General features: G+C 43.2%; 3 protein-coding genes across 12 annotated transcripts in view; 1 reads left to right on the top strand and 2 right to left on the bottom strand.

Moving 5' to 3' along the window:
* AK8 (adenylate kinase 8) overlaps positions 1-16068 on the bottom strand; it is a 75695-nt gene extending 59627 nt beyond the window's left edge. For 2 of the 4 annotated variants that reach the window (XM_082775924.1, XM_082775926.1), the window contains exons 1-4: positions 8909-9000; positions 6660-6744; positions 2566-2615; positions 1752-1865 (exon numbers count right to left, since the gene is read on the bottom strand). In XM_082775924.1, coding sequence (XP_082632050.1) covers positions 1752-1865; positions 2566-2615; positions 6660-6744; positions 8909-8986 — 327 coding nt within the window. In that variant the 5' untranslated portion in view covers positions 8987-9000. Of the gene's footprint in view, positions 1-1751; positions 1866-2565; positions 2616-6659; positions 6745-8908; positions 9001-15926 lie in introns of those variants that run through there. The other 2 variants (XM_082775925.1, XM_082775927.1) reach the window with 2 other exon arrangements.
* Positions 9764-13587, top strand: SPACA9 (sperm acrosome associated 9; the record flags this gene model as incomplete). Its single annotated transcript, XM_082775878.1, has 3 exons — positions 9764-9907; positions 12335-12537; positions 12983-13587. 3 exons carry the CDS (start codon positions 9764-9766, stop codon positions 13365-13367), a joined length of 732 nt encoding a protein of 243 aa, XP_082632004.1. The 3' UTR covers positions 13368-13587.
* A 2036-nt stretch (positions 16069-18104) lies between the features above and the next one.
* TSC1 (TSC complex subunit 1) overlaps positions 18105-21758 on the bottom strand; it is a 29066-nt gene continuing 25412 nt past the window's right edge. For all 7 annotated transcript variants that reach the window (XM_082775428.1, XM_082775431.1, XM_082775432.1 and 4 more), the window contains one exon: positions 18105-21191. In XM_082775428.1, the coding sequence (XP_082631554.1) occupies positions 20699-21191 (493 nt within the window). In that variant the 3' untranslated portion in view covers positions 18105-20698. The remainder of the gene's footprint in view (positions 21192-21758) is intronic.

Below are 21758 nucleotides of genomic sequence, written 5' to 3'. Positions count from 1 at the left end.
TGCTTGTATCAAAGGCTGTATAAACAGCTATTGTTCTGTACCTGAATAGACATTCAAAACCTATTAGTGCTGATGGATGTTATATACACTAGAGGAGTCAAGTTTACCACTTTTTTCAGCAGAAGCTGGGGTCAGTTACAGCAAAAGCAGATTTAGCCAGCAGACATGAATCAGCAAGAGAAAATACAGCTCTTGAGATGATACTTTGCCTACATTTTAAGTCACTGTAAAGCTTCTATTGATTTAGAGGAAGCACGGATTTCCCTCCTAGTTTTAGGAGCTACATATGAAGAATCAAACTCATGTAAAAGAACAAAAGAAATGATTTAGTGAAGACATTCTTCTGGCATTTAACATCTCAAAAACAAAGGCGTAGTACTGCACAGTACTAAAACACCAACAAATTCTGCTCTTCAGGCACTCCTTATTACCTGATTAGCCTTGACATTCTTGACTTTCATCTTCCACACCATCCATCTTTTTAAATCAAATAAGCCCAAAAGGACACCCATGAAAGTACATCTGTATAGTCTGAAATATGTTAATAATTAGAGTAATTAAACCAAAGGGAATTTTTGTTTTAAATTCTCCCCCTTCTAGGTTGAAATTTATGAATATAGTAAAACGATCTTTAATAATTAGAACTAAGATTTCAAAGTACATATTCTCAGTAAGAATCATTTTCTACCATCCCAGCCAAAAGCAAACCTTTTTGCCAGTAAGTTCAGTAAGTTCAATGAACTCTCAGATCTTTAAATATATCACTTGAGCTATCTCCAAACTTCACTCATTAAGTCAGTGTAATAAACACTATTCTGTTTTCAGCCTAGTTTTCGAAAGAAACAAATTATGAAATTACACTATCTACCATCTCAGCAAATTCCAAATCTGGCCAATTTAAATCAAGTTTAGCAGAGTGTAGAATTCTTACAGATATGAAATTCTTTCAATTTTTATGAAAGTAGGTCATGAAGTAGAATAAATCAACTCTAACTAGTAGACTTGTTAGGGATGGTCACAGAAAACCAAACTCCTTCCATTCTGTTACCCATGGAACACCCTGACATCTGGAGAAATTAATCAGCTAAATGGGCAGGAATCAGAAGCAAAGATGCTTCTGATTCTACCCAGGTGCTGAGTGATCTCAGTCTGCTGCTACTGCCTCAGCTTGAAAGCTTATACAGTTTTCAATAACTGACTGGATTGTCGATTAGTTTTGAGTTAATGCACAAAGTTATTTGTGTCATGCTACAGAGAAATCAAATATGCACAACTAAGTAGCCCTGACAAATCCAAAAATGTTCTTTGTGTACATATTTTCCATAGCATTTTGTACTGAAAAAAGACTCAGAGATTAATGCTTATTTTATTGAGATTACCAAATATGTGGAAAACAGCAGATGCTTTGTTTAATGATATAATGAAACATTCTTTAAATGGCATTGTGCATTCCTGGACTTTCCTCAATTTCACCACTCGTCTGCAAGGTTACTCTTTGTTTTCTTTCTTTCCAGGCCCTAATTCTATGCCTGGACACATTTTTATCTTTGTTCATATCCTCTTATCTAGCAGAGGTTACCCTTCTCTGAAGGACCCTGCACCTACATAGACATAAACCAATGTACAAACCACTATAGATACAGGAATATTTACTCTGATCTGCTCAACTCATAGCAGTGGAAATCATGGGAATGCCATATAATTCTTCTTCAGTGGCATGAGAACTACCATTATTATACCCTCTTACACACCTGTTTCCTTTCTTTATATTCCTTTACTTCCTTTGTCAGTGCTAATGTTTCCTCGAGTAACAAAGTCTCCTGAGAGATACGTGTGGCATCCAAATGTTTACGAAGCCGCATTGCCTGAGGGAAGAAAAAAAATAATACAGGATGAAATATTTGAAAAGAAAATAAAGCAGTTTTTTTCAGGATACTACAGAAAGACAGAGTGTTTAAACAGACAGACTATATGTGTAACTTTAAACAGTTTCATACAAAGATGTTCAAGAGTCTACAGCTTTGAGTGAGGCTTTTTTCATCTACTGTAGTATAACATGGATTTTAAAGAAGAAAGGAGTCTTCCTAGCATGTGCACGCCACCACCATCTGTGAAATTTCTGTTGTTAGCTTTCTCTGTGGTTCAAATACAACTTCAAGATTTTCAATTAAGTTGTGCCAAGTGGACAGGAGAGACAACTGGCCATGCAAACAAAGCAATCAGCAATATAGGACCTCCACAAACACGTACTTATGGTACTCCTCCCAGGTTAATTAATCCTTCTAAAAAGCTGGATAAACAAAGCACGTGGAGTTCCATTGCATTACAGCAGCATCACTACCACTACCTGGGCAAGTTCTTGCATAGCTCACTTGAAACATTTCCATTTAACTTGTACTGCAAAATACAGGCATATCCCTACGAACGCCGTCCTTCAACTTGCCTTCTATCACTTCACCAATTCTGAAAACCATTTTCTCAGAATAAAACTTTCACAAGTGCTGAGCTCAGTAGAAAGTAAAAAGGTAAGTGGACAGTATTGTAACACTGGAAGAGCATACTTACAATTGTAGTTTTCCCAGAAGCAGGTGGACCGAGTATACAAATTCTTGGAGCTATGAAATGAGAATATGTGAATGCTAGGATGTAGAACAGCAAAAATCCAATCACTTTCCCACTATCCCATTGCACAATATAAATGAAATCACAATGAAACAAGAATTTCAGTTGGAAATCTGCCTGAATGGAAACTTCATGATTGGGCTCCACCAAGGAGAAAAAAAAAGGCAAACACTAAGTCAGTGCCAGCTGGGTCATACTCTAATCTCCATGGTTAATGAGATTGATACCCTGACTAAACATATCATTTAAGCATATATCTGTATTTGTCTACCAATTCAAACAGATAGTTTACTGGGTGAACCATAAGATATAGATATGAATAAGAAATATTCATAAGATATTAATATTTTCTTATCTCAGTTTGGCTTTTACTCCTAAAAGATTAATTCAGACCAGATATATATAGTGAAAAAAAAATAGCTTGCACATGCAGGACAAGACTATTTGAAAGTGACAATTATCATAATCATAGAGTGGTTGAGGTTGGATGGGACTATCACCTAATTTCTTCTCTCATTCTCCTTACTCAGTACAGTAGTAAACATACTTTTTGGCAAAGCTTTTGGCTCCCCTCACAAAAAAAAAAAGGAACCACAAAACTTTATGTTTTAATTTCAACTAAATAGGCTGTGTCAGGGTTCAGAGAAAATTTAGACACTGCAAAAATTAAGCACTCTTTCTCTACCCTTTGACAGCTACCTTCATGTTCTCAAGTCATCATTAAAAGTCATTTTCATCCTCCCTTTATGCTGTGTCCTAATGCATGTCTCTCTCTCTTCCCTTCCCCAAGGCAGCAAGGTGGGGAAAAATGCATCCCAGTTCTGAGAAATTCTTAATCTTACCATTGTAAGATGGCAATGAATAAGATGGAATTTGTAAGATGGGAATGAATAAGAGGCAAGATAAAACAAGGGAAAATGGAGTAACTCCTACAAAAATATTTGGGACTTTTTGCATGAACACACCTTGAGTTGCAATTCCTTGAGCTCTCATTTAATATTAATACCTTTGATGTTTTACCATTATACTTGGGGAAAAAAAAACAAACCCACAAAATAGAACAGACTATATACAGAGGGGACTGATGATTATTTACTGGGAGTAACATAGGTCAAAACAAAGGAGGGATCTACTAGCTTCTCTTCAGCTCTTGATAACCAAGAGAGATACAGTGTCTGACGACAGCAGACAGGGAAGGATGTGAAATGTATTTTTATAAGGCTTTCCTTGCACTTAACAGTTATTGGGCAGGTGCAATTTTTAAACATACATGAAACCCAAATTACAGATTCATCTTTACAAAGTTATCTGACTTGGAAGGTTTAAGAAAAACTCCCCCTTATTGGTTCTTGCAAGTGCAACAGAACTAGTACACAATGTAGAAAAATACTTTAAAAGGATACATCAGCTGTTTTTATCACCTAATTTCTTTCAAATGTAATGTGATTAAATCCTAGTTTTTTTTTTTCTAATCTAACACCTTGAAACTCCAGCCCGATACTTAGGAATTATTTATAAACAGCGTCATAAAAGAGTGCTCGGGTGCCAACACTAATCAACTTCTTCAAACCACTTCAAAGAAAATCAAAAAACCTTTCCATCCACAGATCCTTTTGAGGTTTAACTAGGAGCATGATTTAAAATTCACAAGAAAACCCTTAGGTATTGAAGCTTTAATACACAGCTTTCTTGGACAAACGTTTGATAAAAAACGAAACATACCATTATATACACCATATCATGCTTTAATATTGCCCAGGGCTACTGTAAATGCTCACTTTGTACTAAATCTGGTTTTCTCTCTGCTTAGTGGCTTGCAGCAGATGGGGCAGTGTAATTCACTGATTTTCTCATTTGCACACTTGTAAGACTCTTCTAAAGCATTCTCCCTAAACATATGACACAAGGGCACAACCAGGACACCACTGTATGTAATGTTTAACCCCCTCCAATCAGCAAACGGTCAGTCTTTAATACCGGAGGTCTGGACCAGCAGCTAAATGAAGTGAGGAAAATCTGCAAAATTACTTCTTCATTAACAAATCATATTCCATTCCACGCTTAGACTTGACAATATGTTACAGAATTTTCTTTTCCAAGCATTCTTAAGTTTTAACATTCAAGGATGCTTTCAGTAATAATAATAATAAAAATAATCCTGGGATAATGTAAAATAACAGCTGGACTCACTGAGTTCCATTTTAGTCCAAAAGGGTCTATGATTAATATTAATGTAAAAAAAAATGTTTAAGTTGTGAGTAAAATCCTTTGTCAAAGAGGAAAACTTCATAGCACATCATGAACATTCTTGCAGAACTTTGTTACATTTCTTCAGAGGTATAAGAGTAAAGCAAGAACTCACAGAAATGTCACTTGGATCTGGAAAGCGCTCTTTGCTAACACAAACCAAGATAAAATGTAGAAAACTAGCATCTTTGTATATTAAAGAATTATCAATCTTCATAGGCTTTTTAAGGTTTTCAGAAGGATCACATGAAAGAACAATAGCACAGAGCACTGAGTACAAACACTCAGGCACACTTTTGACCTAGGAGCTTTTCAAGACAGTTGTAAGCTATAATCATCATAAGAGTTGTTTATATTTTTAAGAGTACATTAGATCCTATTATTAATTAAAAAGGTTTTCTAACTTCACACCTGGGATAGATACTTCTTTTCCACACATCTCTGTTTGAAATTTTCTCTAGGGCTAAAGCTGTCTAGCAAGGCAAGATCATGAAAATTCATTGCTTTACTGATGGCTCTAATAAGGGTTTTTTTCTTCTAAATAGTCAGCACCTTCTGCCATGATCAAAAAGTAAAATCAACTCAGTTACAGATTTCTGTTACATTATTTTCCATATAATTTATTTCTAAAACAACATTTAGGCTCTAATTTTAATTGGAGTGCCTTCCCTTTCTTAATAGATTTTTTTTCCAGACCAAAAGCAGACAACATTTTTCTCTTGACAAACAGCTGCTGTAGTTCTATCTTTAGCCTCCAAGTACTGAAGTCACGAAATCAAAACCTGCCTAATTCTGTGCAAATGATACTGTGGGGCTTAAGGACAAATGTTAGATTAATGTGAAGAAATTTTATCTGCATTCTACCAAACTGAAATTCTTCTGCAAATTTTCCATGGGTCTATAAAATAGATTGATTCCACACGCTGCCCACATCAGAAAGGGATGGACATAATTTGCAGAATTTGATTTTTTTTTTTTTTTGGATACTTAGCAGCACTTCAATCTACATCCATCTGATCAGTACCGCTATGTATAAAGAGCTCACAGCACCTCCAGTGATAATGATTTCATTGATGCTGCAGCAGAACTTTCATAATGGTTTACTATGGTTTTAAAGAAACATCAAAGCAACATGACACCAGCTGTTCCTGACAGCTCATGCAGAACAAAAATTATAGTTCAGTTGTGCATATCCAAATATAATCTGCCTAAGGGTGAACAGTTTGTAAATCAAATAATTTGATTGAGCCTACATGCTTTTATTGTGCAGAATAGAGACTTCCTATTCAATTTACCAGGTTTTGTTATACATGTGTGCAGGCACACTCACTGTTCCTTCATCTAGGATGCCACTGAGCAGTGGAACTCATTAACAACAGCTAGTAACTAACTAATCAAAAAACAGAGAATCTGCCAGCCCAGGTAGGATGGGAAACCAAATTTACACCTGACAAAAGGAGTAATTAGTGAGCTTAAAGACAACAGGAAATATCAGATGGGGCACAGAATGCATTAATAATTGATACACTAGAACTCTTTGTTATTCCCTTAGAGGGTTTCATTGTTATAACTGTTAAAGTGCATTTTTTATTAGATTACCCACTAAAAAAAAAAAAGGAAATTAAAAAGCATCTTATTTATAACTATCCCAAAATGCTCACTTTTTTTTTTTTTTTCTCAAGACGTGGTCTGAAAAGTTGTATCCATCATTTGCCAACTGAAGTGCAGTTTCTAAGCAGCTGTTTACAAATACGAGTTGAAGTGTCTGTGGTCTCTCTGTTTTCACTTACCATCATCATTATTTTGCTTTAAATGGTCTATCATAAACTGAATGGGATCATCTGGCTTATGAATCAAGAGTTCTTCAACCATGTTCTGAAAATAAATGGGTAATGTTAGAGGAAAATTTAACATAGCTATGTGTCACGATAGTCATGATAATATTGCAATTTAAGACAATGTAATTATGAGGATCTTAAAGAGTTTATAAATGCTAATTCATTTTCTTAAGTCCCTTTCAATAAACAGAATAGAGAACATGAAACCTTTAGTAGAGGTTGAAAAAAATAAGTAAAACAGTTTAAAAATGCCAAGAAAAAACAAACAAACAAACAAAAAAACTATTTTCTTTAGCTTAATTATGATACATACAGACACCAGAAAGGTTTGGCTTGGGCAGTCTGGTGTAGGTAAGGGTTGAGTCAGCACTGACAAAAACCATACAAGCAGTTTCAAAACCAGCCAGCTTAAACCAGCATCTCTTCGGGACAAGTTAAACCTCTTTCTCAAGCACATTCCCACAAGTTTCCAACCAGCCTGGAGGACCGCAGGATAGATGAGACTTGCAGAAAACACACAAAGCCCACAACCAATCGAAACCACAAAAGCAGCACATCTCACTTCTTTAACCCTGCTGGTCTTCCTCCTGCATGAAAACTGGGGGGGGGGGGAAGAAGGGTTTAAAGCCTTTCTCTGAACGACTGCTTTGGATTCAATTTTCTTATTAAATGTTTGAGGTTATACGGGGCCTTGCTTAGCTCTCACTGATACCAGCAGAGATCCTGCTGCTGATTTCAGCAATGACTGCAGCTTTACAGGCAGGGAAAGGAATAACACTAAGAAACACTAACTCCATTGATTTTCTTATAAAACATTTCAGCACAGCCAAGGATTCTGTAATTAAAACTAAACATCAAACAGCAGCTAACGTTCTCACTTAGATTATCTACAGAACTGCTTACACTGGAATAGGATTTTTTTCCTAAAAATCAGTCATAACACTTTTATATTTGAAAGTAAATTCTACAAAGTCTGTGTACTCCATGAAATGTTATACTCTAGCCAACTGATCGCCTTTTATTGGTCTAATTTCCTTTTCTGCTTCATTCACTTCATAATAATTAAACCACTCTATTTTGTTTATGAACTGTTTCACATGCAAATTCTGATGCTTCCAAGACTGAGTAGCAAATAGCCTAAAGTATAAAATTTATATTTCTATTGAAAGTTCATTTTAAAATGATTACTTTCCAGCATTGTTGATTTAAACTAAGAAATCTGAACTTGGCACTACAATTATCAGTGGCTTTAAAAATAACAAAGCTAGAAAATTTGGTCTTATCACAATGCCAAATTGTTCAGGCTGACCATGATTGATACTCTGACTATTCCATGCCCATGTCCCACCACCACTTACACACCCGCTTAATTTTATTCACTTCTGCTAAGCCTGGTTTAAATTTTACACGAGCAATTCCATTAATCTCTGGGGGAGGTTCACATCTTGGGTCTCGTGTTTTTGGTTTTGCATTTTGAGTTTTGTCAATGTTTAAGTGTAGGACAATAATTTCAAGCTCTGTTTGTACTGTTATATTGCCACAACACAGCTGAGGCATGAAGGGAAAAGAACACTCCTCGTAAATCCCATAAGAATTTTACACAGCATGAGGTCCTGCAGCTGCTTCCAGTGCCTCACAACGTGAAAAATACATGAAAAATAAAATAAAATAAAATAAAATAAAATAAAATAAAATAAAATAAAATAAAATAAAATAAAATAAAATAAAATAAAATAAAATAAAATAAAATGAAGCCATGGTGCTCATAGCAAATGGCCTTGGAATTACATGGGGAAAAAAGAGAGGAAGAGTAGGGAGGAGGAGAAGGAAGGGAAAATAAGCTTCCAGGGAGATTTGAAGAAGGCCTCGCAAAGCCCGAGCTGGAAGGGCGAGGGGTCAGCACCAGTCCCCACAGGGGCTGACCCCCCTCGGCTTCATCCCGGAGCAGCCCCAGCCCGTGCCCTCGACCAAAGTGCGCTGTCCAGACCCGCGGCACACAGCTCGGATTCCTCTGGGGCCGGGACTCTCCTTGCAGATCCCGGAGGCTGCTTTTGGCCCTACAGACAGGCCCCGGCCCCCCCTCAATGCTCTCCCCGGTGCCTTTTGCGGCCGGAGTGGGGCAGGAGGCCACCGGGACACCCTGCCCCCGGCCTCCTCACACGAGCCCGATGCCCCTCACCCGGGGGCCCGGCGCCGTTCACCTGCAGGAGCCGCCACAGCCCCCGCTGCTCCGCGTAGGCTCCCGCCGACGGCAGCCACGGCGGGCCGGGGGCGTCCATGGCCTCCCTTAGCAACCGGCGCCGCGTTGCTAGGGAGCGACGTCATCACCCTGCGACGCGCGCGGGAGGTCGTGACGTCATCGAACGGCGACGGCGGTTGCTAGGGAGACGGCGGTGGCGGTTGCCGAGGAGACGGCGGCGCCGCCGAGCTCGGGGGGAGCGGATCCAGGCCCGGCCCCGGCCCGGTCCCGGTCCCGGCCCCGGCCCCGCGGGGCTGCCTCGGCCGGTAGGGAGCCGGGGAGAGGGGAGAGGCCCCCCCCGGTCCGCTGAGGGGTCCCTGGGGGGCTCGGGGGGCTCCCCCGAGGGCTCGGGGCCGGCGGAGGCCGGGGGGTGCCGGGGTCCGGGGGATTCCCTGAGGGAAGCCAAGCGGTGAGGGCCCGGCCGGGGGCGCCGGGGTGTCCATCCCCGAGTTCTTAGCGCCCGGTGGTAGCTTCGGATGGGGTAAGGGAGGTGTTTCCCACCCCCCGGGCCTCTCAGCGCGCTGTGGTTATGTTTAGAGCAGAGCTGCCAGGGTTTTGTGGCGTCTGACTGCCAGGGGCCCTCTGGGCTCTCTGCCTCTTTTTGCAGCATCGTTACTGCCTCACTGACTGGCTGGCAGGGCTTTGGCACGACATATTTTACCTTTTCCTGCGTTTTTTTTTTATTTTAATAAACTTTTCTACTTAGCTCCACAATTCCAACTGAAGTGAAAGATAGAATTACACACTTAAAATCGCACAATTGCTACAAAGTAGCTCCCTGTCTCTCCTTCTCTGCCAGAATCCAGGTGGGGGAAACATGAACGAGGTAAAGGAGGCTCTAAGAACCATAGAACAGCACTACAAGCTCTTCCTGCAGCAGCAGTTCACGTTTATCGCGGCGCTGCAACACACCCGAGAGAACGCACACGACGTGATCAGACCCGTGGCGAGCATTGACCAGGTACAGAGCACTCGGCACAAAGTTCTCTGCTGGTGGGCACAGAGAACAAGGCAGTGCTGCCAGACGCTTGGGTCTAGTTCGGCGATGAATAAATGTTTTTACTAAGGGAAGATGCAACACAACTTGCTTCTGACATCTGTGTGTAGCTCTGCAAACCCATGGCAAAAGATTAAGTAGGGGAGAGAAATGACTACGTGAGACTTTCCTGGTTACAGAGAAGGAATTACATCGTTCAGCATCACTTTAGGGTTGAGTTTAATACTGTCATTTCAGTTCCATGGCGTAGCCAGAAATGCAGGGTACAAGACACAATCAAACCAAGCCTCCTTCCCCAGCCACACACGGACTCTGTAATCCTTAACTCGCAGTAAGCAGCATGCTCGCCTCTTCCCCCCGGTATTGGTGCTGCTGTATCTTTCTATAGTGCTTATTAAAAATAATGGCTGTGTTACCGACATAGGATGATGGATCGAGGGCTGAAACTCCCAGGTGGGCTAGGTGTTTTCTGGGCTGGTAAGTGAATTGTCTTGGAATTTTTATAACACAGGATGTTTTAAGTAGTGCAAAGAACTAATACCACTGGAAGACAAAGGGGGAAGAAATATCAGGATAAAATGAGAATTGTGGATGTAAGAAAGCGGAACCCAGGCTCAGAACCCAGATGCGTGCCCAAGTCAGAGTGAAAGCCAAGCTCTGATTAGGATGAAGAAACAGAAGTGAGCTGCTTGTCTTTTCTAAGGGCTGACTCAATTCTAACATACGGGCTTCATTCATAACATTGAAGAGGATCTGGACAGACATAAAACGGTTCCATTTTCTTCCAAAAATAGGCACTGAGGTTTCATATTGCATTATTATGTCTCAAACGTGCTGATACTTCAGAAGGATGGAGCAGGCTTGGACTCTCTTTCTTGGCAGGGATGGAAGGCCTGCTTTTTGTGGGGGGAGAGACCTCATGGGTAACTACTTCTGCAATTAACTGATCCACAGCATCCTCTGTGACGTGGTAACGTGAGCTTAGTGGTGCCAAACCATACTGCACGGAGAGCCCTAAGGGTATAACCTTGCTGCCTTAGGGGGAGGGTGGAAAAAGGAAAAGAGCAAGGTACTGGGGAGAAGGAGGAAGAACTGGTGCAGCACACACTGCTGATCCCTTGTGCAGGAACCGAACCACTCCCAGAGAAATTTCACCGGGGATGCAACCAGACAGGAAATAGCAACAGCTCCTTAAAGACTTCTGCAGGGGATAGGGTACGAAGGCAAATCCCCGGTGGTTTTGTGAGACAAATTCCTCAGTCACTTGCTTCATCTGCAGACTCAGATGACCCAGCAGGTCCCTGTGCTGCAGAGCATGGCTGTGCTCGGGGCATTTGTCCAGTGTAGGAGCTCTCCCTGAATCCCCTGGGCTGCAGCTCAGGAGCCAGCAAGCGGCTAATGCAGACCTGTGTGATCCTTGCCAGCCATTGCTCACGTTGTCCTGGTCCCCATCCTGGGTATGCAGGTGCATTAACTCCCTTCTGGTGGTACTGACAGAAAGGAGTCCTGTAATCCTATCGCTGAACAACCAGGCTAAAATGCTATTCTCTTTAGGACTATTTCTGCACACAGCAACAATAAAAAAATCCTGCCACTCACACGGACACAACGCACCGTGAGCAGAGCAGGAGGAGAAATCTGTAGTGGAAATGGACCCGTAGGGGCCTCTTTTATTTTTCTTACAAACCTGCTGAGAATTTGCCCAAGTGCATTGCATGGCTTTTCTGTATGCACAGGCTGTTCCAGTGCTGGAACTGTTCCTCTGTTCTTATCCTGAAATCTTACAGAAAGCACTAAAGGTGTTCGAGTCCAGGCAGGACTGCCAACCAGCCGCGCCGTGCTTTGTATTCCGACCACTCACGCCTGAAGTGGCTGCAATGCCTTTGGAGAAGGGACTTAATCTCTTGGCATAACGTCTCGTCATACAATGCCATTCACTCTGGGTAACAAAAACAACAAAAACATTCCAGGGAAATAGAGAATATCATTGCTATAACTGGTTGGTAAGGACAATTTAAGTTAAATGGTTTTAATTTTGCATTCACATCTAGTGGTACCAAATAAAGAGCCACGGAGAACGCGCACGTATGCGAGCACATCCACGCTATTACTCCAAACCACTTGCAGCTTGGCCACTGCCCCCACCTCCCACCCCACTCGATGCAAGCAGCTGTGGCAGAGGAGACAAAACTCTGCTGACATCCAACCTCTCTCTGCAACGCTCGGAGAAGAGCTGTGCTTTTGGCTGCAGCAGTCCCACATTTCTTCAAAGAGGGACTCCCTCAGAGTCACAAGAGAAAGCAGCTTCTCGTCACTAACCTGAGCAACTTTGCAGCACATCAAAATGTAATTTAATGTGCATGACCCTGTCTTTCCCTATGTACTCCACAGGTACAGTCCTACATGGACCATTACTGTAACAATTCCACGGACAGGCGTATCCTTAACATGTTCCTGAGCATCTGTAACGACCTAAGCAAGCTCTGCCACAAGCTGGAGGCCGTGCATCCTGGTAACAGCACCACCAACGGCATTTTGGAAAGATGCAAGCTGCTCCTTAGCCACAGCAACGATCTGAGCACCATCCGAGCTAAGTAGGTCTTGCCATCAGCTTGGTGTCCTTGAGGCGATTGAGGGAACAAGAACATTCCTACTTGGTTTCTCTGTTGGTTTCTCTTGTAACACCTCTCTGGCTTTAGCGAGGATAAAAGGCGCTACCCAGTTTACAGATCCAGCTGTTGTGAAAACATTGCCAACCTCCACTCACACAAAGGAATTTATCTGTGTATTTGTTCATTTTACTGGGGCCTGGAAGGTCATACACAGGCAGGTCAGTACCCTGAGGTCACGTGCATTGATGAGGCAGTTTGATCCTTCCGGATCCCTTCCAACCGGGGATATCCTACAATCTCTTCCTCCCTCCTGTTCCTGCTCTGTGTAGGGTTAATTTCCGTGGGGCAAGTGTTTGTACATGCTCTTGAACACCAGGGTTGTGCTGCTTTTGGGCTGCTCTGCTGATTGTGTCCTTCTGTGCCGCAGATATCCCCACGATGTTGTGAACCACCTGAGCTGTGATGAGGCCAAGAACCATTACGGAGGTGTGGTGAGCCTCATCCCCATCGTTCTAGACTGCATGAAGGAGTGGCTGTACCACACTGAGAAGCTGCCGCGGCACATGCTGCATAATGTGAGTGGTAGAAGTGCTCTCTCTGAGAAGAGGGCACCCGAGGACGAACCAGCTAGGGCAGCCATTTCCCAAAACCCACCTTCCGTCCACCCTGAAGCTCAGACCTCAATTAGTAACAAAGAGTGTGTACAAGTGCAGGGGAGTAAGCATGTCAGAAAGAAGCACCTGAATGACACAGAAAATCACAATGGGAAACTGAAAAGTCCCTGGAAACCACCTGGTAGACATGCCTTTTAAGGGATGGAAGTTCATGCTTCTCCTGCTTTCTGCCTTTAATCAGGTGGCTGATTAAAATCAGTGAAATGAATACTAGAGATCCAAGTTCTGAAGAGTTAGTCCTGTCAGATAGCCTTTGACACTCCGCTCTCCCTTGCTGTTATTTCCTCTCTCCTCCTAAAAGTCATATCCAGCAGCAGGAGCTGTACCACACATGGTTGCTTTCACGGGCATTGTGGTGAGAGCAGGGAATAATCAGGAGTAATCAGGTTCTAATCACAGATACAAATCTCAGGCAAGCTACCCAAAACAGGATTTTACAGACTTTCTCAGACTTCTTTCTGAGAAATAGCCACTGAGTCCCCAAAGCTGGAGGTGTGAATAACCAGCATGTTTGAAGGACATGATGCAGAGCAGCAAAAGGCTCTCAGTAAGGACTCAGAAGCGTGTCTGACATTCACACTGGGCTTATCACTAAAGTTCCCTCACGCCAGCTGATCCCATTGAAATTGCCTGGTCTGTGCACCAAAGAATCAGTGTTTGCAGGACCCTCATGGTGTCTCCCTTGCACATCACAGGCTACAGAAACAGTCATTCATCGTGCCTTAGCTACACTGAGCGGGCTCTGCTGGATTCTTGCAGGTTCTCTCACCATCACCAACCAGTACACACCACACAGAACAGTTTCCTTTATGCCTGTTTTGACTCCTTAGCTGTTTGCAGATAGAGATATAAAGGAGGACAACCTTCATTTTGCACCTAGTTTGGTGTATTGACAATATCCCAACTTGAATAAACGCCCCCTTCCTCCCCAGACCTCTGCAAAGCTAACAGGAAGTCATTTCCATTAAATGCTATTCAGGGAACCTAGGGGGAGCAGAGAGATTGAGCTGTGGCCATTTTCAGATGGTTCCCTTTTAAACTGCAAACTAAAATGTCTTTCCCCTCTTTCCAGAAAAGAATCTAGCTTTTTTTTTCAAGGGTGTGATGATGCCTAATTAATTAAAATTGAAAGACATTTGAAATAGTCTCGTGCTGCTTTTATAACAGCACTTTGCAATTCCAGCACGATGACTTTATACCAGTGCTGAGCACAGCTTGCTTTCCAGCCTGCTTAGCGAGGGCCAGCAGTATTGCAGGCCCTCCCCCATTCCCCACAGCCAATATGCATCTTTTGTGGTGCTTTTCTTCAAGCACAGTTAACTACAAACTTAGGATCTCAATAACGCAATGTCTTCCCTGTATCTGACTGCTCTTTTCCCCTCCCACAGGCAAATTAGCACCTGTTCTTTGCTTCCTGCTGGAAGACACTTCTGAATAAACAAGTTCCCTTTGCATATCTCTCTCAGTTTGCTAAAATTGTGGAAAGCTTTTTCCTTAAGATGACCAGATTTTGGCAACACAGGCAAAGAAAAGAAGGGGATTAAAAAGAAAGAAGGGAATTAATATAGAGGAGGGAGCACAAGAAGGAATGATAGCTCAGATGAAATAGGAAGTACTTTCAGGAACATTTTTTCTCCTCACACAACCTCCTGTTCCTTTGCACTTTCTTTCCTTCCCCTAACTCCATATGCCACTATATAATACATCAATCCACTCTGGAGAAGGGGCCTGTATTTGGGAGACATCACATCCCAGCTGAATCAAAATGTGGTGAACTTAAAAATGATAATGAAGCCTGCTGAGGTCACACAGATTCTCAGGCACTAAGGGGGTCACAGACAGCACAATGTGCCTGTTGCCATCTCGGGCTTTATTTGGGAGCTCTGCTGCAGAGGTAGCATTATAAAGAAAAATCCAAGTTGCTCACAGCTGCCCTTTAGTGCTTCATGTTGCAAAGACAAGCATCTGCTAACACTGTTTTGGAAAGTTTTCCAAACCAAGTAGGTGCCACGTTGACTGAAGGATGACAAGTGTTGGGACATGAAGGAAATTTCCTCAGATATTGTTCCTGGCCTTCCTAACCCTAGCTATCATAGCATTTAAATTTGACTACGCAGGCTCTGATCAGACCAAAATTATGCTCCGCTTTGTAGTTCCTTTTCAGCTTCCACAGTTCAAGACAGCACAAAGTGCCTGTCCGAACAGTCCTGTCAAACCTCAGCTACCTTCCAGACCTGCTGTTCAATGTTCGTTCACACCTGACAGAGGTTGTGACACACACAATCCACAAATTTTAATAATTATTTCTAACCCAGCCCCGTCCTTTCAGTCGGTTTTATGCAGACAAAATTTTAAGACAGCAGCAGGAAAATGACGGCGTGAAACTCAGGGTCTGAGGTTTGGCAATGACTCGACCAGAATCTGTTGGAAGACTGCAAAGTTAAACCTCACAAAAACATCCAGACAAATTACTTAATTTCCATACAAGTTCTCCTCTTCCAGAGGGGATGGACACTTCAAAAGACAAAAAGATACAGCGAGAATTGTTTTTCTCTATTACAAATCAAGCTGTTTGAAGAATTTACATAAACAGGATGTTAAACGCCGAGCAGAAGCGTAGAAGTTTTACTTTAGCCTCTGAGAGCACAACACCGCAGGAGACACTGGGAACCCAGGCAGGGCACCGGAGTGACTTACCCCGGGGTCTGTCAGCCAGCACAGGAAATAAATGCTGCTTTGCTTTCAAACACGGCAGCGGGGACACGGGCTGGTAGGAAACGATCCCAAAAAATCCCGGTGTTTGTAGGCTCTGCGATCCCCTTGAGCTGCAGGAGGGTCAAACCCGGCTTTTACCAAGGCACAACCGATTAAACCCCAGATTAAACATCCAGGCCCTGCTCGGCCCCCGGGAGGTCACCACAGCCTCGGGAGCCTCCCGGGGGCACGGGGGGAGCTCCCCAGGGAGAGCCGGGTCCCGGCGGCCCCCTGAGGGGAGCGGGGCCGCTGCCCAGGGCAGCCGCGGGCCTCGGGGGGCCTCTAGCGGCCGCCTCAGGGAAGGCGGCCCCGGCCCCCGCAGAGCCCTGCTGAGGCACCCGGGTCTCGGGGCCTCCGTGAAAGCCTCCTAAAGGCCCTTTGTATCCTAAAAGCCGTTTGTAAGGCGCTCAGCCAGCCCCACAGCCTCAAAAGGGCTTCGCCACGTTAGCTGCACGCCACCAGAATGGTTGCTTGCCCAGGCGCCAGCCCCTCCTGGCTGCTTCCACAGGCTCTTGGCTGTGCCCCGTCCTGCTCCATCACCTCGCTGGCTTACGAACACCTCGTAGCCCACAGCAGCTTTGTTTCTGTCAAAGTTCTGAATTCAGCTGGGGGTGGGCACAGCAACCACCAAGACCCAGCTCCTGGTCACAGACGGCCAGCCCAGAGCCCTGGCATAACCATGAGTTCACCCAGCGAGGCATAATTAGAGGAGGTCCTCGGCTTCAGGTAAAAAGTTTCACCAAGTAAAGATCGCAGATGCCAAAATCATGAAAACCACCAGACAAAATTATTTGGAGTTAAGCTTTGAATGAAAAGTAAAGCCGAGCTCCACCTGCCAAGCTGGCACTTGCACAAATGAAGTAACTCAGCTCCTGTTGCTTCTCTGAACTACTCTGTAACCACTTTTCAAATTCAGGCCACTGCACCTGTAGCTAGATAGTTCCAATAAATCAAGATGAACCAGCAAAGATGCTTAAAAATTTGGAAATAAAGTTATTTCCTTCACTAGTGTCCACTGCGTGCTTATTATTTACAGCTGGGTTTATGAGCTACCAAGCACAGCACTCCACATCCGTGAGTACCCAAGATACTTTATTTATTTTGTACCCTGGTGGACATACTTCTGTGGGTAATATTATCTAATTATTTTTACACTGGTAAGTAGTTTTTCCCCTTTAAGCTTGTTAAGGGATATGCAAACTGTATTTAAAATGAGGCAAGATCAACTTTCTGCTTTGTTTTCCTTTCATTTACACCATACTGTAAAACGTACCCCATTGCAGAAGGATGAAGGCCAGCTTTCCCTATCGCCTAGCCCCAAAATAAGGCTCAGGGTAACTTTTATATAAAATTTTCTATTAAGTGCTGTTGTTCAGCCAATGTGTTTTCACAGACTGTACATCACTTGTGCCATGCCCTTGTGTGGGTTGTTCAAATTTAAGAATTATACTTAATTCCGTAATTGCAATGCTGAGGTTCAATGTATGAATTTCTAAATTGCTTTGAGCAACCTTTCAACTATTTTTATTTCTTTGAGGGAAAAAAATACAGTAAGAAACGCTAGTTAGGGAGGCTAGGAGGAGAGACAGGCGAAACGAAAACAACCTTAACCTAATATGTCAAGCTTACAGTGAAATCACCTCCCAAATCCCCCTTGGTTTGAAGAACTGCCCTGCGTACAGTGACTCTTGAGCAGGTTACAGAAGAGGGAAGCACGTATGCAGGGACAGAGCAAGCCACCCAGCTCTGCAACCAGCAGTCTGACATTTTCATCTGTTAATTTCCCTTAACTGTAACCTCTAGACCATATAAACAATCCCCTACAAAGCTAATATGCAGATGTGCCGTGCCGAAGCGTCTGTGGTTATTTTGTGGATTATACCGTCACGTCATTGTTGAGGTTGTTTTTCCACAGAAGATAAAAAGCCATTAGCTCCACACAGAAAAGGGAGCTTCTAGCAAAGAACCCCATGCCAGAAGGGGCAGACCCCCTTATCTGCTCGGTACTACTCAGCATGCAGATCGTGGAAGATGCTTCAATGCAGAGTTTGTTTCTCCACGTTTTGTCTCAGCACACCTTGGCCCCAAAGAGAGTGGCTCGCAGGGAATTTAACACAGTAGTGCAAAACAATACATTTTATTTGTTCACAGTTAAACACAAGCAACTGCCTTGACATTTTAGAACATTCTAATACGGACAGCAAAACCTCCTTTTGGTTTAAGTTCTCTTTAGCTTAGGATTGTACCATTTCCTTGTATTTCATATTTATGGCATTTAATGTAGATTGTTTAACATGCTTACAAAGAGCGAGGCAGGGAACAGATTAAATTGACGAAGACAGCAATTTTAGATTTAACTAAAAGCAGTCAGTTTAAAAAAAAAAATCTGTTTCCACTTCACTGATGGGACCCCTTCAAACAAACTGCAAGTTAACTACATACAGCAGATACATGATTTTTTGACTTACAAAAAAATTGCAAAATTTGTTCCTCCGTAATCTTTGTGGTCCATAAACAAACCTAAAGTGGTTTCCGTTACTATCCTGGTGCTAAAATCCTTTTTTAAAAGAAGAAAAAAGCCACCTCATCAATGAGCTTGCATTACCACCAGGGCATTTTTGTAACCCACAACAAAAACCGCCTCTCCTCAGAACAAGTGAGGTCATCCCAGAAGCAAGACACTCTTCTGGGGCTCGGCGAAGCAGGATGGTCGAAAACTCCTGCAACACAACTCCACCCAGCAGCTGAGGCAGCCCTTCAAGGGCCATGTGCAAACCGTTCAACTCCCGGTGCTGAGATCCGGTGGGGGTGAGAGGCAGGAAACCTCCAAATCTTACCAAAACATACGCTACCACGTTTGCTACCACTAAGTCTTAGAAAACCTACAGACATGTCGACAAAACCAGTCTGTCACTTACAACCAACTCTCTATTTTCTATTCCATGCAGATTCAAGCTTTGACAAAACCACTGAAGTTCACTTTTACTTTCAGAGTTAGGACTGACCAACCGAAAGGACACTGAGAATAATTTAGACAGGCAGAAATGTATTTAGACCCTAGGTGTTAAGTAAAAATTGGAAATGGGAGGCAAAGTAGTGTCCAGCACACGTTCACATGCCACCAGCCCCTGTGACAGACTCCTTTTGCTGTTCAGCTTACGAAGGGAAGTGAACTACAAGTGCAAGTGTACTTGGCTTTGATTTGTATTTGAGACAATTCTTCAACAGCAGCTGCCACCCACAGAATGTTAAAGAAAAGAGACGTGATGCAGGATACCTGTGAAGCCTGATATGTCGAAGTACGCCTGGACCCAGACATACCCAAGGTTTAAAATAAGCACACTGCCTTCCTAACTGCAGGCTCTGTTCTGTCACAAAGGAGACTGAGTCTGACCACTGACAAGCCCTGATCCTGCCATCCTCCTTCACAGAAGGCTCATCATTGACTTAAACATGATTAACACGGAAAGGCTTCACGACAGAATTCAGGTTCTCGTTTCGAGCAGGCTGCTTCTTCAGTCTTGTCCTTTAAGGAGATGGGGGTGAAGGGGACATACCTAGAGCCAAACTGACATTGCTGAGCTGAAAAGTGTGCTGCAGGCAGAGCAGAACAGCACTCAAAGGAAACCGTATTCTGTAAGTCAAGCCTGAAAACATACTCCCAAGGAGTGAGAGGCCTAGTTCTCAGCCTTGCAACACTGCGGTCTTGCTCAGACCAGGAACAAAGACCAGAATTCTGAAGGACATCAGCCAGGACAAGTATTTCCCTGATTAAAGAAACAAATGCTCTTTGCACATCTTTGTGAGCTGCAAATCGTCATTCTACATCCATGTTCTGCATGCTCTCCCTACTCAAATAAAGCTTCCTCTTCCTTCTCCCACCCCAATAGCTTTCCCAAATGAACCAGTTTGAGGTCAGTACCAGTCTGTCAGGCAAACACTTAAGATACCACCACGATCAGAAGCTAGTGTTTTAACAAGTCTTCAGCATATATGGTCTCTGCATTACAAGCTCCAGTTCCTTACCAAGTGTCTGTTCAAAAGAAACCTTCCAAGAAATGTTAAGGACAATATAAACAATGATTATGAATTACGGCGAATGAATCGTTTTGCAGAGGTACACCGTTCCTTAAACATTTAGGTATTCAGAGTCCAACTGCGTGAAGACTGGGCTCTGAGGGATGTGGGACAGTGGACAGGCAAAACAGAGACCCTTGGGTGAACGCACTAGAAATTCTAGTGCTGCTCCTTTCCAGGATGAAAACAACCGAAGTCACCCAGACAGGCAGCACAATGAACTGCTCTAAATTGGAAGCTTGCAAGGAAATACAAAGCATTCGTAGTAGACTCACAAATGTTAATTTGGCCTCATATTGCACTCAAGTTCATAAATGCAGCCACTCACTGGGGACAGGGAGAAAGGGGGAAAAAAAATACTTGCAAATGCTAAGTTGTCCCTTCAAATTAGTACACGCTGCTAAAGACTGATTTTGAGAAAGAAGCAAGAGTTAGGCTGGGCATTTCAATTCCAGACCCCAAAATCCACTTTGCATTCGTTCAGCAGCCTTCTTCCGTTACTGGACATCGATCCTATTCCGCTGCATGAGCTAGCTGCTCAGACCAAAGAAACAAAAAAGCTTTTAGTTAAACTTGCATTCACGCCTCCTGTTCTATGCCAAGAATATGAAAATAACACTGATTGACTATCTTCTTTTTTAACTGTGGTCATGATGAGTTTCATTGTAGTCCATGATATGAAGCTGTCCAACACTGCTTTCGGGGATCTTAGGTGAGAGGCTGTTATTGGGGCTCGGAGGGGCCTTCGTCTCCATGTTGGGATCTTTACATAGTTCAGTCTTTAGAGTATCAGAAAGGCTGTTGATGGTTCCACCCTGCTCATCGCACTGGCTCTCACTCTTGTTACGAAATAATTCTCGGGACTTCATTCCAAGGAAGCTCTGGGAGCTGGGGAGTGAACCTACAGTCAGTGGGACAGTAGTTGAGGGCTCCAGCAACATGGACGTCTCCCAGCGATTGATGAATCTCTGGTTCTGGTTTTTCTCTGGGGTGGAGAGCTCACTGTTGCTGCCACCCTTACTGCTACTACTACCTCGAGTGCTGGGAGGTTTGGTTTCTCCATTTCTACCAATTGTTTCTTCGCTGTATCCTGCCACAGCATCTGCACAACCTTCGTTACCACAATCCAACCTGGTTTGGAACAAGAGAGGATACAGTGTCAAGGAAATGGTAGAAACTTTACAATGGAAATGGAAATGCTAGGGAGCACAGGCCTTACTTTCCATTTCTGCAACTGCATATATACTTCAGCAGGCCTACACCAGCTTTCCTTCCGCAGTTTTGTAGTGAAGCAGAAGCCACAGAGAGCAACCATGCAGGTGTCACACTGAGCCTTGCAACATCCCATGTTTAAAGCCCAAAGCTGCCAATAATCCCGAAGCGGAACAGAGCTGTCTCCTGACCCATTAGGGAAAAGGAAGGTATCTATACATTGTCCTGGAAGATATCTATACATTGGCCTTTGGTTGTAGATCCTTCTTTTAGCCATCACAAAATAAGCTGTTACCTACAAATCTGCTTGCAGTGCAAGAAATTATCCTCGTGCAGTAGAAGAATGTGGTGCAGAAAAAAAAAGGGATGATCTGAGTGAAAGTACAACACTACTCGGGCATTTTAGGAAGACGTATGTAAAGTAACTACTTAAAGGCATAACAATTTATAGGCTAAAGAGACCAATCTATGAGACAAACTGGATAT

The sequence above is a fragment of the Aythya marila genome (assembly GCF_965140915.1).
Source record: "Aythya marila genome assembly, chromosome: 19".
NCBI lineage: Eukaryota > Metazoa > Chordata > Aves > Anseriformes > Anatidae > Aythya > Aythya marila.
The sequence above is the reverse complement of the archived record's forward strand: the minus strand, read 5'-3'. Positions and strand labels throughout refer to the sequence as shown.